The 18,806-nt window shown below is 36.4% G+C and overlaps 1 protein-coding gene across 1 annotated transcript in view; it reads right to left on the bottom strand.

Moving 5' to 3' along the window:
* SPAG16 (sperm associated antigen 16) overlaps positions 1-18,806 on the bottom strand; it is a 342,338-nt gene that overhangs the window by 292,565 nt on the left and 30,967 nt on the right. Inside the window, exon 9 of the mRNA XM_057389798.1 lies at positions 1,519-1,643. Coding sequence (XP_057245781.1) covers positions 1,519-1,643 — 125 coding nt within the window. The remainder of the gene's footprint in view (positions 1-1,518; positions 1,644-18,806) is intronic.

Raw genomic sequence — 18,806 nt, 5'->3', positions numbered from 1 at the left:
TTCCTCCAAGCAAGTCCTATAGTGTTTCCAAATAAGTTTAAAGTAATCCAATTTATTTTGATTCTAGCAAATTGCTTGCTTAAGTGGCACTGTATCCTTAAGGTGTGATATCCAGTTATCAATTGTAAAAAATACTTAGGATTCCCCAGCACATTAAGTATCTCTACTAGCAATAACTAGAAGCACTGGATACAAGGGTCTACAGAAATTATATAAAACTATAATTCAAGAAAGATAAAGAAAACAAGGAACAGTCTTCCACAACCATATTTATCTGTTGTTGTTCAGCTACAAAATAATGAAAAACCTTTGGTAGAGATGTTCTTTCCTGACTAGACCAGAAGCTTTTAATACTTTCAATTACATATCARATACTTTAAAGTTCACAAGTAGTTTGTAACAACCTTCAGAAATACTTTGCAACTCAAACTTGGCTTCTTCTACAGGTAAARGCAGACTTTAACAAGGCAAACAACAAGGAAATAATTACTTGAAATGAGCCCTGTGAAGCTTGTGCTGCTGCAGCTTGGAATGGTCACAGCTGAATGCTCATTCTACCTGATTCACCAAAAATCTTGCCCGGTGTGGAAGTGTCTTCCTTCTCCAGACTGGTTTTCTTCCTGGTTTGTATTTTTTAAAACACACACTATTCTTGAACCTTGTGTTCTTCAGATAAGCTGAAGAATCCACTAATACTTGGGTGGTTCTGCTAGAGCCTCCCCTGAGCAGCAGCACGGAACCCCCTTACATGCTTGCACCAGTATGATGATACAATTTGGGWGAAGATTATGCACAAGCAGACAAAAACCAAAAAATTAAGCATCTGGGAGACTAAGCAGAAACCTTCCCAAGGAGACCAAAGTTCACAGCATTATGTTGGTTATTCACTGCAAAATACRGGCRGTCACCTGAAGCAAGTGTCTGTGAKCTTTGCATTATAATGATGAAACGTGTAAAATCTTTTAATAAATTTTTCATCTATTCAAACATAGTCAATGTGTCAGAATTGTCAGAACTTCACTATGAACTTTTACTCCTTTTAAAAATACTTTTAGGTTCMTTCTTCTTTAGTTGCAGCTAGCAAGCCCTGAAATGTCATTGCTACAAGCCAATCTAAATTTAAACTCTTCTGATTTTTGACCCAGGGGAATAAACTGCAATCAAATACAAATTGCAAAAATATTCAGCACTATAATTCAGTTTGCTTGAACCTGAGTTTACAGTCAGTCATCTCTGGTTTCTGTTTTTATATCTACTAACCAAATCCCACCCTTCCTAAATAAAAGATGAATCTCAGTCTGTAAACAGTTCTGCCTGGGTGTTTTACTGTATTTTACGCTCCCACTGCATTTCATGATCAGTTTTTCCACTTTCATATCCTTCAGAGAGAACGCTCCCCCCAACTGCTGCCAGTAATTTTTCAGATATTTACTTACAGCAAATGCTTCTCAATGACCTGTTGAATAATAAAACTCCACACGTACATAATAAAATTAATGTACTGTTGATGGTTCCTACCAGGTCACGGCGAAGTCGTGCACCTTCAAAATGCTGCTCAGTTTATACTCTCCAGATTTCACGGGTTGAACATAATCTTTAGTAAGCTCAAAGAATGGGGTCCCTTCAGTAGGGAAATCTGAATCCTGCAGAAAAACAATATTATTAATTCTCAGAAATGCTGCATAATTTCACACAATGTATCTAATATATTACTATCTCAAAAACACAAATTTATCTTATTTTTCTGCTCTGTTTTTTCTCCTATATTCAATTTTCATCATTATTTTAATTGCTGTTGTCCTGATTTTAGTCATTTGGATACATATGGTTAAAACTGACTGCAGGCAGAAAAATTTAACACTAATAGGCAGTTTTTTTCAAATTGTATTCCTACCAGTTAACTTCTGGGCAGTTACATCCATACAGTATTGCTTTAGAAAGAGATCAACCATCAGTATTAATCATTACCTGTAACCAAATAAAAATTCACTGTTTATACCAGCAAAATCCCTCCTTCCCCCAAAACAATACAAAAATGTCACTTGCATGGTTCAACACGCCCGTACTGGGAAAGAAGAAACTCGACGCTGTGGATACAGCAAGATATAACAAAAAATGGCAAATAAAATTTTGCTGTCATTTATAGTCATAGAAGAGTTTGTGTAACAATGTATGTGACTAAACTTCAGACTGATACTTTTATCATGAATATCATCTATGTACCTGCTATTGGAATAAGTTATGACACTAAAAAAGAAAGCTGTTAAAATGTTAGTATAAAACCCCTTAAATTAAATTCAGCACAATCTCTGGTTTCAGTAACTATTTTGYGGAAGACAATCAAAAGTTAAGTAAAAATTCAGGTAATATAATTTTTCTTAAACAGATGCAAACCAAAACATTTTCARGTTCTTTAGTTGTAAGTTTAAAACTAGCAGTTTAAGACAAAGTGATCTACCCTGTATTGTGCTGACTATTAGAAGTTAACTTGTATAAACTTTATATTAGACATGAATTCAGAATGWACTCTGAAGATAAAATTATCTACATGGAACAGGAAACATGGAAATGCATGCTCTGCAGACTTCTCTCCTGCGACAAAAGTGACAATAATCAAGAAAAACATCCTCATCACCAGATAATGAAAAGAAAAAACAGATGCTGATTGAAGTTAATTGCTCAGCAAAGATCCATGGATAATACCCTTAAAATCTACTGCAGGACTGGATTCCCAAGGATTGGCATCCACTGGATTTCCTAAAAGGTGTAAATCTTTCTGATAGGCATAGAGAATAAAAAATATTGAAAACCAACAGAATACTAAGATATTCCGAACTCTTAGCCCTGTTTTCTTCAGCTCCAGCAATTATCTAGAGGGACAAGAGGCACAGAACTATTGCTGGACTGTAGCAGCTTAGAAGAGGAAAACCTGGGGCCCTAGACCAAGCAGAGATGTTCTTGCTATTAATGACGAACCATACTACAGGCTGACTAGTCAGCATTCCTGCCATCAGGCAGAGGGGCTGGGGTTAATTAACATAATAAACCACCTCAAACAGACAGCAGGCTTGAGCTTTCAGGCTCTCCACCAAGAATACAGATATCCTGGAGCCAGGACTGGCTCTGCCACGTAAGGACAGAGGGGCTGCACTGTGAGAAGGATTCTGGATGGAGGGAAACACATACATCAGCTTTCCAAAGAAAGGAACTAGGAAAGCATTCAGCATGGGTTCCAGAAAGAAACTGCTCCTAGAGAGCAGAATACTTGCAAATGGTTACTTGGGCACCATCATCTGCCCTTAGCATTTACAATCAGCTGGAAATAACTGTCTGGGAGTTTAGGCACATGCAACAGTATTGAAAACTCATAACATGAGAATACCTTCAGCTTTACTGGAGAGAATTGATATTACATCTTTATACAGAATACAGAGGGGGTAGTTTCTGCCTGTATGTGCATGAGGGTCTTAAGTAYACTTAGGTATCAAGTTCTTTGTAATATTTAACTGTGTGCTTGAAAGTAACAAATGGAAAAATCCTAGAGAAACTATTTTCCCTATTTTCCATGGGAGGTTTGCTGCATGAATTGCATACCATGGCAAAGATTCCATATTCTTCAAAAGACCTTTCTTGTAAGTGTAAYGCCAATAAAAAGTCAAGTTATGTGCAGCTTATCGTGCAACCTCATTTTCCATTGGTGTGGTCTGAGATATTTCCTAAGATTAATCAGCAGACTAGGAGATTTATTACTAACTCTAATTAACCAAGGTAAAAAGCTTTATTAAAAATAGATTGTCATTAAAGAATGTAAGGAGGGTAACTGTGCACAATATATTTTAAGGACTGCGCTAGTCATTACAAACCCAATTCCCAACATACCACAGTTTGCTGAAGACTTGGCTGATGGTTTCTCCTTGCAACATTTTAGGACATGCTGCTGTGAGAAGCTTCAAAGGAGACTGAAATTGCTGTACTCTTTAAAATGCCCATCAACCACTAAGATTAAGGAGGGAATAAAATCACTGTATTTTAATCTGAAAATGCACACACAGAGCAGGGATAACCACTAAGTCTTTTTAGTATTTGCACTAAAATTGACAGCAGCCATCATGTTTCCTGTTAATTTGTAGGAATGAGCATACAGCAAATTTCACAACCACAAAGTAGCAAAAGAATATCAGTTTGTTTCCCATTTCAATGGACTGTGGCTTCAGTCATAGGCACAGCCTARCAAAGCCACTCCAAAAACCATGGAACAGCAGGAACTTTCAATATTGACTGACATCAGACAACAGCCTTTCTTCTCTGACTGGGGAGGAAGACAGAAACTCAAACAACGGAGAGCAAATGATCAAAGTCATCCYTTGCCTAACATAGATACTAGCAAGCTACCTATTTCTGGAAAAAAAACAAAAGTGATAAATATGGAACATTCAGAATCRGGAAATAAATATGTAATGTACAAATACAAAAAGAATAAAGATTACTTTAATCCCAAACTGTTAATCCAGCAAGGAATATGTTTGTAGCTAAAGTTCAAAATTTTATAGAATTGCATGCCAATTGTGTCCCAGTAATAATATTTCTGCACATCTCTGAAGCCAGTTTCAAGAAAAATGCRTAGATTTTCTGAATTTATGAAAAATTAAGATAAGTCTTCAGTATTTACTATACACAGACTAAAAAGCTAAGTAAAGATAACAACTGAAGATGCCCACAGTCYCAATATGTATCAGTGCCTTTACTCAACTCTTAAAAGCTTTGTATACTCCTTGTCTCACAAATTTTTACCTTTCAAGACTTCAAGACACATCTTAACAACTAGAATTATAACATAAAAAAGGCATAAAAACCATCATACATTTTTGCAAATTGTTCTCATTCACTTTCTGGAACAAAACCAGTTAGTAAATGCTATCAGACTTACTCATTTCAGAGTGAAACAAGCCTCGGAAATACAAGGCTCTCTGAAGAGAAGTGACAAAGTCTTGCATTTTTCAGTAGAAAAAAATCCCCAGATACTGCTTCAGGAGACAGTGCTGTAAATGATTGCTGTAGCATTGAGAACATATAGTAGAAAGAGAGTAATATAAAAATGTTTTTTTCTGTAAGTGTTGTGAAGACATGAAGTATTTCTGAAAGTGCAGATTTTCCACTCTTTGCAGTGATAATCCTGTGTTCTACTAGAACAGGAGACTTTGTCTCAGTTGAGATAATTCATACCTATGGTTCCTACTGGTGTGAACAGTGGTGACACTTGTCACAGCCAGATGAAATGTTGATTTCAGTAGCTCCCCAAGCATGCACCTGGTAGAAGTCACAGCATGACCTTTTTCCCCACGTACAAATATTCCTCACTGCAGATTAAATGGGGTATTTTTATCCCAAAAAATTGCTGCAATGTAAGTGTTCAATAACTAATACAAAGATCGCTCCTCTCCCCTAAGAAATTYGGGCAATCAAGTTTCATCACTTAATCCTTATTCTATTATTTCCAGTTGCTAAATCATAAGGGTAAAAGAGAATCCATTACACAAGTTGAGACCTTGCGTAACAAAGCTTATGAAACATCTGCAAACATTGACTGCAAAGTCTGATGTTCCTTCAGCATTGGCAAGGATCACATGCRTGCCAAAATTCAGAAAAACGTGCTGTGTGCTGAGGAGCCAAAGCAATGTCCTTTGGTTGTGTTCACTCCTTTATCTGTCACGTACAAGACATTTGTACTATGACAAAAACCACAAACCTACTAAGCTTCTCTTTCATATCCGTATTAAAAAAGGAAGTAAAGCACTTTCCRCCTGTGACATTAAACATCTATTACTCTATCATCAAAGGTAAGGAACAGAACATTCCAAAAAGTGTCCTAGGAAGAGTGTCTACCACCCAAAACCCATCTGAATGCATGTCCACAGTCACTGATGATGATAAATGGTACATGGTCCCTTGCCCAAATTGTCCCTTTGAGAGAACATTTGTGTTATCCGAAATTACAGATACAACAATCAGGCACTCATAAAAAGTTGCCATGACTCTTGGGCCATTTACACCAAATATTTCCATAGCTCTYAGAGCAGAAGACAGAAGGCTACAGAAATCAGGATTGTATGAAGGCAAAAAGGCATTTCACAGGTTCATATACAAAAAACAAACCAGAAGAGAAAAGAAATAGCTTGCCTTTCTTTTGTTTGTTTTTTTATTTTATTTTTTGGTTGGGTTTTTTTCCCTTTTAATTAAAGAGGCTGAACCATAAGAGCATTTAGTGATTTACCTTAGATCAATCTGAAATTCACCAGGATAGCTTGTAAACTGAACTCATATCTTCTGAGTCTCAAACCATTACTTGATTTTTTTTTTAATAAGATAAAAACCTTGTCTTGATAAAAACTGTCATGCATTTAASAAAATTTACCCTTAAAGTTCTTAGAAATATCTCTTTTCTGTCCTGTCCTGAATTTTTTCAGTAAGACTGCCTTTTCCAATAGCAGAGCTGTTGAGAGCTAGTCTACAGCTTTCTTTTTCCTCGAGAAAGACACAAGAGTCTCATTTGTCAAAACATACAGAAGGCAATGAATAGATAAGCGGAACTGATCTAAATCATCTCACAGCAGAGAAAAATGTAGTAGAGTTTAATAGAAAACATCCAAATCAGTTTGTCTAAATCACAGCTTGGCCTTGTCTATATCATTATTTCAGGTAGTTCTAAGCTACTCCTTATTCAGATGTTAAAAATTGAAGTCAAACAGAAGCAGCTTCACTCTGTAACCATGAACAAGCTCAAACCTTGCTCCTTTAATTCAGAAAGAAAATAGTGCAATCTTAAATGAGGCAAAGCCCATCAGACTGCAAATTAGTGATTCAAAGTCCTTCAGTGAGGGAGGAGAAGGAGCAATCTTTTCTTTCTGCAAAAACTGATGACCATTATCATCAGCAGTTCCARTTTGAAAGCTGTCAAGGTCATTGGAAGACTGCAGTTCAGACATGCACAAGCAGCACAGTCACAGGTGCATCCATACATTCAATTTAAAAAGCAAATACAGGGTATTTTTTTCAGAAATGTGAAGTAATAAAAATTAAATTCTTCTTAGTGCACAGCTTCTGTCTATGTCCAAGACTCAGCAACACAGCCTAGCTTTTATCACTAAATATTTTGAAGGAAATATTCTATTCTCAATTCTCATCCAAGAATCAGCAGTCTCTGTTTTGCTCTAAGAAAGAGTGCTACACTGATCACAAGTCTCAGTATATCGAAATTTCTGTATTTGAGATTTTGAATATCAAAACACTCCCTTGGAAATCAGAAGCTACTTACTACAAACACATAACAGGACTTGAGTTTTACATTCACTTTTTGTCCMAATTTTCAAAACAACTTAAGGATTAGTAAGAAACCATACATTCAAAAAGTGAAAATAAACAAGACATTMCTAAGACAACAAATATATAAATAAGAATGAAAATACTCTTGGCTGTAATTGCTGACCGTGAATGAATCTTGCTCCTCAGACCATCAAAAGTAAAGTTTATCTAACAAGCAAAAACACTTAGATGGCAAACTATAGCATGAAATTTTTGAACCCCRTTTTACTTTTTGTTGACTCTACTTAAATTATTTAAAGTTTCAAAGTAAGTAAAGAAAGATTCAAATCTATTCCTCTTTCCCTCTTTCCCATAAAGAAAATCCTGATAGTCTGTTTGCTGACCAGCTCAGTTTTRGGGCACTAGAGGTAGGTGGCTTCAGCAGGAACCAAATGCTAAGCAGGAAATTATTAAATTAATATTAAATGCTTTGCTGCAAGAGTGACAGAAAATTGACATAGTAGCTGAGCATGATTTTACRTTGTTTTCATATTTTCTGTAATTGAAGGGACAGGGTACCCTTTTCTAGCASAGTATGAAAGAAATGAAGGGATTTAGTGCACCCTCTGAAGATAATGAGTCAGTGAAATAGTCAGTAGGCACTGTTGTACAATTAATACTGAAACAACTCAATTTCAAAATGCTCCAGTGTCTATAGAAACCATAATAYAACACATTTGCACATTATTTTACTATGTTAATCATGACCAAAATTATTTTATAAACATCTGAAATGTGAGGAAAGRAAGTTGAAAGCAATAGCAAGAGASTGTAGTAAAACTTTTATTGCCTGCTCCATCTTCCTTGGCTTGCTAATAAAAACCATAAAACTCAGCCACAAAGGTTGTGGCCACATAACTCCTCCTTATTCAGTTTATAACCCTGGCAATTTTTCCTTTTTTAAATAAAATAAACATGAAGATAATATGTAATAGGTAGTAAAATCCAGATTAATTAAAAAAGCAATGGCAAAACTGTCTTCAAATTCGGGCTAGTGCAGCTCTTCAGACAGTTTGTGAACTGTGCTAACAGTAAATTTGCACTTGAAATTGCTCCTGACAATGTCAGTTTTAAGGCTCTGCCACATCAAGTCAAGAAATTGCCAGYGCAATAAAAAACTAGAAAGCTCTACTACTCAATGTCTAACTATGCCACAGACACTCAATCACTTTTGGACTAGAGCTCTCATTAGCACCCATTGATAAATACACTGCAATTATTTTCTACTATCCAAAGGATAAACTYAAAGCTGCTGCACTTCACTGGTTTTGTTTCTTTTACTGCAGCTATTAAAACCAGATCTGATTAGCCAGATATGATTAATAATCAGAGAGGTTTGAAAAAGGAAGATAACAATTATAGAAAGATGCATCACTGAAATGCAATAGCTCTCTTCCAATATTCAGCACTAGTGCTTGTTTAACTTTATCACCACTATTTCAGAAAGTAAGAGTATGAAATAAAAAAAMTTACTCTATGCCAAGCATGCTGCCCAACACTACAGAAATAAAACTACTACAGAAGCAATGTTTWAAAACTTCCTCACAAATGCCCAAATAAATCACATTTCTCAGTTTAAAGCAACACAACCATGCCTGATTCTGTTAAAGATGAACACAACATCAATGTTCCACTCCGATGTGGAGACTGGAACAGAATCTGTGCACTGGAGGCAGCTGCCCAGTGAGCTGCACAGCTGCTCAGAGGACTGAGAGCCTGGAGTTATAGGAAAAGTCTGGAAGTGTCCAAAGCCAGGCTGGATGGGATTGGAGCATTCATGAGTAGTGGAAGAGTCCCTGCCCATGGCAGGRCATGGAATGARACAAGTTTTAAGGTCCCTTCCAACCTGAACCATTCTGGGACTCTGTGACCAGAGAAACACAGAACAGTTACTTGAGGCTTGCTCAAGACTGACCACAGAACAAAGAGCAGGTTTAAGATGCTCTCCACCCACACTGAGAGGGAGACAAAGCCTCAAGCTTTATAAAGATGARCAGATAATTTCTCCAGAGAAAGAAMAATTCTAAATAAACCTCCAACATTCCTTGTGGACCTGTTCTGTGTTCAAAAGGATATCTGTGCTGTACAGAAATACCCCACACAGCATTCTTCCAACACCTTTACCATCCCAGCTATATCATCAAATGTATTTTAACCCCTTATTTGGATTACTGTTGTCTGTCACAGCAAATTGCACAATCAACAATCTCTGTAGAGTCAACACGGTGAGTAGAGAGTCACAGGGAAATTATTCCAGTACATGAATGTGCAATAATTCAGAGTGCTAAGTTCTGTTACAGTCTCAAGAAAGGGATACAATGATCATTCAACTTTTTGTTTACTACTCCCTCATGGTGGGAATTGAACTTAATACATGCAACTGAAATGAATTTCCTAATTTCAAATGATTACAACTCTAAGACACAAAGTCTATACTGGTACTGGTATGGCCARATTTTAAATACCTGCTTCTGGTTACCATTAACAACAGTAATGAACATAAGATTATCAGATATGAGAGAATAAAGTCAGGATTGTTTTACTGGTAGTAATTTCCAGTGTGTGGCCCTGATTCTCRTCATCATCTCCTCACCACATCATAACAATGGAACATGTTCCTGTTTGTTTTCCTGTTTTAACAGTATTATGTCTCACAGATAATTAAACAAGATGTTCATACAATAGAGATGTACACACAGCTATGTGTATAACTTAATCTTGCATAAACAACTGCAAACACTGTTACAAAACTCGTCTTGATCATTTGCCAAGGAGAAGTAAAAGAACATCAATGAAAGTGCTGCAATAAATTATCATGATATGAGGCATGCAATCGATTTTCATGGCAGTTTTCTAAGTCACAAATAACCATGTGCTATTCCCAAAGATGTTCCGTACCCCTTCCTTTAAAAGGCTTATGCGTGAAAAGCAACTACATTTATGATCARTGTTAAAATAAACAACAGTGCAATAAAATATAGAAACCTCTTCAAATTATAATTTTATTTTGTAGATTTAAATTTTGATTATGGTGCAATTAAACTCCAGCAATATTTTAAGCTACAGCAGCACATGCTGCATTTGCCACAATTCATCATCTTAAGGAGGCAATGCTGATTAAATGACAGACATCAAGTGACTTCTGTTTTCTGACATACTACAAAATATGTTGCAATATTGTCTTTTTTTGTATATATTTCTTAATTTTCATAGTGATTAATACGAATGTTCTCTACCACAGAGGTATCTGTGAATACCATAGAATCAACTGAAAATGTAGATATTTTCTTGATTTTCTCCAAGAAAACATCAATTCAAACAATACAAGACTATCCCTTCGTCTACAGATGTTTCAAAGGACAGCTCATCTGAATTAATTTTGATTTTATTCCTAAAACATGTAATGTGAAAGATGGGAGAAAACTCTTACCTTTAGGATTATTTCTTTTGACATGATCTCACCTGCACTTCTCACAAGAGAAAAATATACCTGTTCCCAAAGATTTCTGTGCCACTAGTAATATTCAAACTCAGATGCTAGAGGTTCAAATAATTTCTAAATTTTGCCATTCTTTTATTAAGTTTCCAAATATTATTAAACAAGTTTCATTTTTCCCTCAAATTAACGTTTTGTTTCTCAGGCACTGACGGGAAGCTCAGAAACTGTATTTAYAGTCTCAGTAGCCTGGATACACTAATTTCTGCCAGGGCCAAAGTACCCACTGTAATCATCTCAATAACTGTTATAAGGCACACAGGGTTTACAGAGGTCCATACATCACTACAATGAACTGGTAAACACATTCAGGGGCCATTAGTTATTGATTTATTTGCAATTATGCGTTACTGATGCCGTCCATGTYCCCCCTTTTGGCCGTTCATCATCCTGACTCTGTTTCAGGACAGCCTGTAACCATTATCCCAAGCTCCACATAATGAGAAATAATGAAAACAAAGCTGTAAGAGTACTCTGACATGCAGCTACAAAGCTCTCTGCTTGTCAATACTGCAGAGAAATGGATTCTTTATAATAAAGAGCTAATTAATTGATTACTGTACTTGTAAGCAATAAGTACTTTATCAAACAGTGATAAAGCTGGTTATCTATCACTGTTAACCACCATAAATATTTTCAGCACTGCAGGAAGTGGATACAGCAGAATATGAAAGAGGTACTGCCAGATCGACTTCACAATCATGCCAGCAATGAAACTGAAACTGCTAAAAAGTGCCTTAAGGTGTGAGGAAGTCAGTCTGCTCTAGATTCAGCAAGCCAGATTATGAAACCAGACCCAAAATGTCRGTAATTGATTTTGGACCACATAAARCCCAGGCCTCTGCACTTCCTTGAATTAAATTTCTACTTGAGCTAGATGTAGCTTTAAAAAAATCCATTATTTAGAAATTGTCAGTTTTTTCAAGACTGAAGGATTGACTGTAACTGCCACTACATTTGTGAAATGCCTAACTACATACTCTATTAAAAAMCAACTCTATTTCTAACCCAGAATGTCCTTAGATTCAATTTTCATCTAGTAAATTTTATTCTGGTTCTGTCTGCTAAGTAAACACTGCTATTAAGAATACATTTTGTCCYGTTTGTCACAGTCAATGATGAAAAACACCCTAATTAAACCTTTTCTAGATGAAGATTACCCTGCTCAYTGTAGGGGAGCTGGACGAGATGGCCTTTAAAGGTTCTACAAAGCCAAATCATTCTCTGTGAACTTTAAAAGYACTATAGTAAAAAAGTATATTTTTATTTCTGTTTTGTTTACCAAGTGATACAGACTTCCCCTCCTCATTTACTTGGTCTCTTCATGGAATAAGACCTCACCGGTGTGTAATCTGATAAACGTAGCAGTAACTCTAAATCAATCACTAATCAGATTTTTGAGATTCTCTTTTTTCCCCAAGTTACATATAAAAATGCTAAGTAGTTGATAAGAAGAAAAAAATCTCTGCATACATTAGAGTATTCTCCATTTAAGGCTTCATGTCYGATTTGAACATAGTAGTAACACCATTTACGTTGATTATGTCCAATTCCACAATCATGTCTTCCACAATCATGGGATAATTTGCATTAATATTAATACTAATTATATGTAGCTTTCAGTTCTATTATTCTGCTTCTCCGTTTCTTGAGTCACTTTTTACATCTTAAATATACTTTTGAAAGAAACCACAGATTGCTGGCACAATCTCCCCAAGACAATTTCTTACAACAGAAGGAGACGAAAAAACAGAGTAACTTTATCACCACCTGATTCCCAAGTTACAAAATTSAAACACTGAGCTTTCATGTGGGATAGCAAAATCAACAAGATTTTATTCAATTCTTGAAACCTAGTCCATGTACTCTCAATAGAAAGGCAATTTGTTCATGTGGGTTAGGACAGATGGCATGGGGACCTAAAATGAATTTTACTCYGAAAAACAGCAATTGTTTACCCAGTGGATCTGTTCTTTTTCTGTATTCAAAATCATATATCCTCAGTAAGAATATAAGTAGCAGTTTTTATTGCTTTTTATTACCATTAGCCCCTCCAAAYGCACACAATTTTGAGATGGAACTAGGGGCTATTTTGTGGTTTTTTTTTGGTTTCCCTTCAAAGCTGTTCATACACAGCAGCTCTCCGTTCTATCCATTCTGGCCAAGTCAGAGGGAATATCTGAAACCAATTCTCCCCAGCTGCTCATCTGTGGACAGATTCAAGACACCTCATTCTCAATTTAGGTAATTGGGAATTGCAGTAACAGCTTCAAAGCTTTTACTGTAGATGTCAAATTTCACCCATCAGCAGCTACAGCACAGGATGAACATGATGAGTGTGCTTTGTTAATTTTTAAGACTGCTATGTATCAATATTTCTATGTGAGCTCAGAGGGTGATGGCACAGCCAGGACTGAGACACAAGTGGGTAAAACCCCCCAGAATTCACTGACCACAGTTTTGAGCCTGAAGCTTGAAGCGACACCGCAGAAATCTACAACAGAAAGGGATATGGCCCAACACGACTCAGAAAAATGGACAATTTATCTGATCACAGGTTGCATCAGCCCATTCTAATTCGTGGCTCATTTCTAGAGATAAACTCCAGATTAAAAATATTTTAGGAAAATTAAAACAATTTGGAGGTAAGAGGAGTAAGAAGTGAGAAAAAGCAGCCTGGGAAGTGAACACTCCAAGGAATTCTGCAGGAGAGTGYACAGGACCTAGCAGCATACAAGATCAATTTAAAGAAAAATCAAGTAAGTATGTGGTGCAAACAGAGCATATCTCCCAGCTTTTTAGGAAAGCAGCCTTTCCATTTATTTTATCTACCCTTATATCTTAAATKATGATTTTTGTTCCCTCCCTCTACTCCTCTAGCAAGGTTTTTCCTTCTAAATTTCCCAGTTCTTGAGAGCTACAGAGGTTCAAACCCTCCCTGGATCCCTGATTCCCTGCCCACACAATTATGGCTAACTGCCCTTCCAATATGCCTGAGCAGGGAGAACTCTCCCTTATCCACTGCAATAACACACACAGAAATGTAATTAATTCTAAATTTCAATTTACTCCAACTCCTATTATGAAATAACCTATTTTAGTAAATGTCCAGCTCCTACATCATCTTCTTGGCACCTTTCTCTGTGATTTTAGTAAAAGCTTTAGGATAACAAGCCACCCTAACACACTCCTCTTTAGAGCAAACCCAAGTRGATAGGAGTAGGCAAATTACATTTCCTTTGCCAATGTTCTCCCTGTATCAGAAATCCTCTCATTCTTTGTTGATTTCACAACAAATTCCACAACATATTTCCACACACAAATTAATTTGCTTTATTTCCCCCTCTACTTTCTGTTCTCTAAAATTCTGAATCATACTTATCTCTGCCCTTATTTATCATCTACAATCTGTACCATTGCCTCATTCTTTCTTTCCTTGCAATTCACAGTCATCTGCCATGTTCTTACCAAACTTTCTCTGTTATTTCCTTTCCAGCTTCTATGCATTCTTAGGTACTYATATACCATGTGGAAAATTCTGTGGAACATAATTATTCCAGTTATGCACAGAGATCAAGCTGCACTGCCACTTTTCCCATTTTAAATCCCACTGCCAWGCATTTCAAAGTGCTCTGGCTCCTTCTTTTACATTTCATGTGTGCCCTCAGTTGTCACATTGACACCTCAAATTGTCTCACTTTTGTTTCTCTGGTGCTTCTGCCTCCCCTCTGCCAGCACCGAAGGCAATATTTGGCAAGAGTAAAACTAGAAAACCACCATCACGTTTTCCACTCAAAGGAACTCCAGCTACTAAAAGCATTTAGTATGTTTTTAAACAACTTTCCTATGTGATCACAGCTATTGCTGCACATCAGATACAAGGTCTGTAATGTTTAAGCCATAAACTGCACCACTGGACTCCCTCTGTACTTGCCCTGAAGGAAATCTTAATAAAGTTTCCAACTTCCAGCTCCTAACTGATAAAAAATTCAGTAATACTCTGCCTCCAGATCAGACTGAGAATTTGGCTGGAATCACACTGGCAATTTCTTAGATATTAAAGTTTTTTTTGGGCTATGGAGGAAATCATAGGGCGCACACAGACTGCAGTTCATCTACATAAAGTAATGCTCACAAACACATCAGACATCATTCCTCTCAATTTCTATCACTCCCACAATTAAAAGYACACATCCTTTTTCTGGGGTGGAAAAAACCTTACATTAAATATACATCAGTGATGAATTTCRAAAAAGGGATTATAGCATCTCTGACAGTTCTCTTAGGATTATCTTCAGACCAGTAGCTTCTTAAAACTATCTTATTTATTCAGAATAAAAACACTGAAAAGAAAACACATTTTGAAATTGAGAAAGACCTTACAAAAAACACTTATTCTACATTCAGTTATTGACATGCCATCCAGAAAGACTGGGAAGTGTAAAATACTTCTAGTTCTTTCCCTGCTGCCAAATCTTGTACTGAAAGTCAGACATGTTATTGCACTGAGGGGAACCTATAGTGAAATTCAAGGGGTTTGATGCCTCTTCTGAATCAAAAAATTATTTAAAATTTTTTAAAAAAAGATAAAAATAAAGTTGCAAGATCCTAATTAATAGAGGTTACTTAATCTTGTTTGAGAAGCACTATCTTAACTCCGTATTTCTATGCTTAAATTAAGCTATGTTGGATCTTTTCATCCAAGATATTATTGCTTATACAAACTCATAGTGTTTGTGATGCCTGTAACCTCAACACAGCTTTGTCACATTTTTGGAGGTTTGTAACAAACTCATGGTCTCTCATGAGTAACAAACTCATGAATACGGTCTCTCCAAAAGTTTCCATTTCTAACTCAGAATCTAAAGAAAATGTAAAGAACAAAGCAGAAGATGCATTGTTATCACAGAAAATCAAAAATCTCTTGAAAATTTATGGTTTTTTTCTTTTAAATGTAAGGATTAAAACATTTCAGTTATAACACTGCACAAAGGACATGGGGATGAAACAGCACCTGGTTATTTCCTCAGAAGGCTGGGGGGAAGAAACAACCACAAAGAGCAGACTTCAAAGTAACAGCTGAGTGCAGCAGTTTAAATTTCTATAGAAAAAACACTGAAGGGAAGGTCTAAATATATAATAAACTTTTTTGTACTGACACCTACTATTTATATGTATTTGTAGTTTGTATGCACACTTCAGCAGAAAGGTAAAATGCAGTGATTCATAGAGCAGTAASTCTTTATCACAGCAGTAAAATTACAGCTTTTTCAAACCTCCAAACCCCAAATATAGCCTTACTTTATTACCTGAGTAGGAGCCGAGAAAACCCTTCAACACAATGTTCAGAAGAGAATTGTAGAAGAAATGCACAGATATGAAAGTCCTCTTTAGAGGCAGACAAATTCTGACCATTGTTCAATCAGACTGCACATTCCTCTACAATTCCAGCAGAATTCTGTATCAGATGTACAAAAGCTGTGAGGATTCTGTATGAATAGTCACAAACTTGAAATTCCCCCCRGAAATTGTCATCTACTCTGGAGTGAATGGGAAAAGACTTCATAGCAACATAAAAGAGATAACAGATCCTGTGCCTCACACACACTAATGCAGACCCAGCTTCCCTGGCACTACAGAGCATGGATTTGAACCCATGGCAAATCCTGCCCACCTCATCATGCCAGCAGGAAACAAGCACCACCAGAAAAATGGATTCATCTGAGCAAAGAATGAAAGGAGAAAACAGGGGCAGGAAATTGGAACCTTGCCATTGGCAATAAGACATTAGATCTGTTCAACTGATTGTTAAGATACTAATTACCAGAAAATTAACCTTTACAGCAAAACAGTATATGATGATAATGCTAAACAGAAGTTGGCTATTTAACTCTWTGCTTAGAAAATTTATTAGACAATAACATCAACCCAATCTCAGCATATGAGCCTTAAATTCTCAAAAGGCATTTAGGCATCTAATATCCTTTCCAATTTAAACCACTCACRGATTCCATGATCTATTCCTACTAACTTCTATGACAGAGAAGCTGGACACTTTTGCAGAGCTTTAAATACTAATCATTGCTAAATGTAGGGACATTATTTTGAGAAGATAAACCTAAACAGTTTAAATCCCTTGGTAAATGATTTTCAAGGATCGGGTGTGGACAACAAGTACATCAGCCGCTCACAGGCACATACTTAGGTAACTAAAAACAATTGCCAAATAAGAGACTCACCAAAAAGAGAGCACTAATAAAATCAAATCTCAGCTGTGGCATGACTGGAACAATYCAATGACATACTAAAGTGATGTTCAAATAAATTTGGCTTCAAAAAGTGACAAAAAGGTTACCCTTTTCTTGTTTCCTCTCATTACCTTTGTCACAGTAACTTACTTYTGACAGGAAACTCATGATGAATTAATTCAATTAGTAAAAACATCTTTAAAAGTAATACACCCAGGATTTGTAATGTCAGGAACGACACGGACAGCTCCAAATCTCTAATTCAAAAGCTTTCCTGATGTTCATAAATTATTTAAAACCCCAAACTTTTTATTTCAGAGAAACAGAAAAAGGACCATTACAAAAGGTATAAATGTGAGCCAGTCTGGAGCCTTGCAGAGTAGCTGACACAGCTGACAAGAATAGTCCCCTGCACAGGTGTTGCCATGTTGTGACTAAGCTCCCAGTCACAGCCTTGGCACTGCCAGCCTCTTTTACTGCCACTCAGGCTCTCTACTCACACACRTTACCAGATGGTGGCTAGAACCTTACTCTGTGTGTATCCTGACAAAAATGGAAATAAACTACACAGATTGTAAAGAGCTCCTTGCTATGACTCCCAGACCAAAAATCAGTTAACTCAGCACCAAGGTTAACAATATATGTGAGTSTATTAGCTCGTGTGCTTGTGTTTTTAAAAACAATACAGGAGTTTTCAAATACAATACAGGAGTTTTCAGATACAATTGGATCTCTCCAATTATCCTTAAATGTGCTCCAAATATTATCAGCCTTCCCCATCACATTCTTTCTATAAACTATGCAATATAGTACTTAATTAGTACATAATAGGCTGTCCTCATTAAAACAGAACAAAACTCCATAAATAAGCAATAATGCCAACAAAACCCTGACAGCTTCTCCTCATTGTTATTTCCCAAATTATTTCAGCCTGGGTGGTTTTCTAAGATCAGAGCAAGCCTGTTGTTCAAAGTTTTGGTGGCAGGCAGGAATTGGTCATGAACTATGAGTTTGCAAAACAGAACAGAACCTGGAGGGGCAGGATCAGAGCAAGAGAAGTTTAGTCAACAACTGAACAGGAGCAGCAGAATAAACAGCTGCTAAAGCCTTTGAGCCTAGAACTCAAGAGAGTATATCTTTCCAATTACTACTGCTTGGACAAAACCCATCACTCAACAACTGACTGTATATAAAAAAAATCCAGGTAAAATACGTTGAAACGAGGATTTTAATTTTTTTAAACTAAAAGATCTCTCCTATTTCATCTCCATCTTCATRACTATTTTTCTTATTTACAATATTGCAAAAGCAAGGACAATATCTTCCCACTGACATGAGTCCTGCGATCTGTGTCAACAAATATAATTGGAGTATTCTCTCTACTTCATTACCATGGCTGTGTGAAGCTCTGTAATTATTTATCTGATGGGGTCAAGCCAGGGTGTGTACACCTTATAGCACAGAAAAATTTTTACACAAGTGTGAAGGAGGCCTATGAATTCCTCTACTACTGCTAACATCCTTTCCAGACTAAGACATGTCACAACTATATGCATTGTTCCTAAGTTATCTGCAAGATTTAAGTAATCTAAACAGATTTTTTAAAGAAGTTGATAATTATTACACACCAGAAGTGTGGAAATAYGGTGTCAATATTTTCACATTACCAAATACCACAGGTAAAGGAATTTTTTTAATGACTA

The sequence above is a fragment of the Malurus melanocephalus genome, unplaced genomic scaffold, assembly GCF_030028575.1.
Source record: "Malurus melanocephalus ecotype Western Australia unplaced genomic scaffold, MMel_1.1 scaffold_20, whole genome shotgun sequence".
Classification (NCBI taxonomy): domain Eukaryota; kingdom Metazoa; phylum Chordata; class Aves; order Passeriformes; family Maluridae; genus Malurus; species Malurus melanocephalus.
Note: the sequence above shows the minus strand (reverse complement) of the source record. Positions and strands in the feature narration are given on the sequence as shown.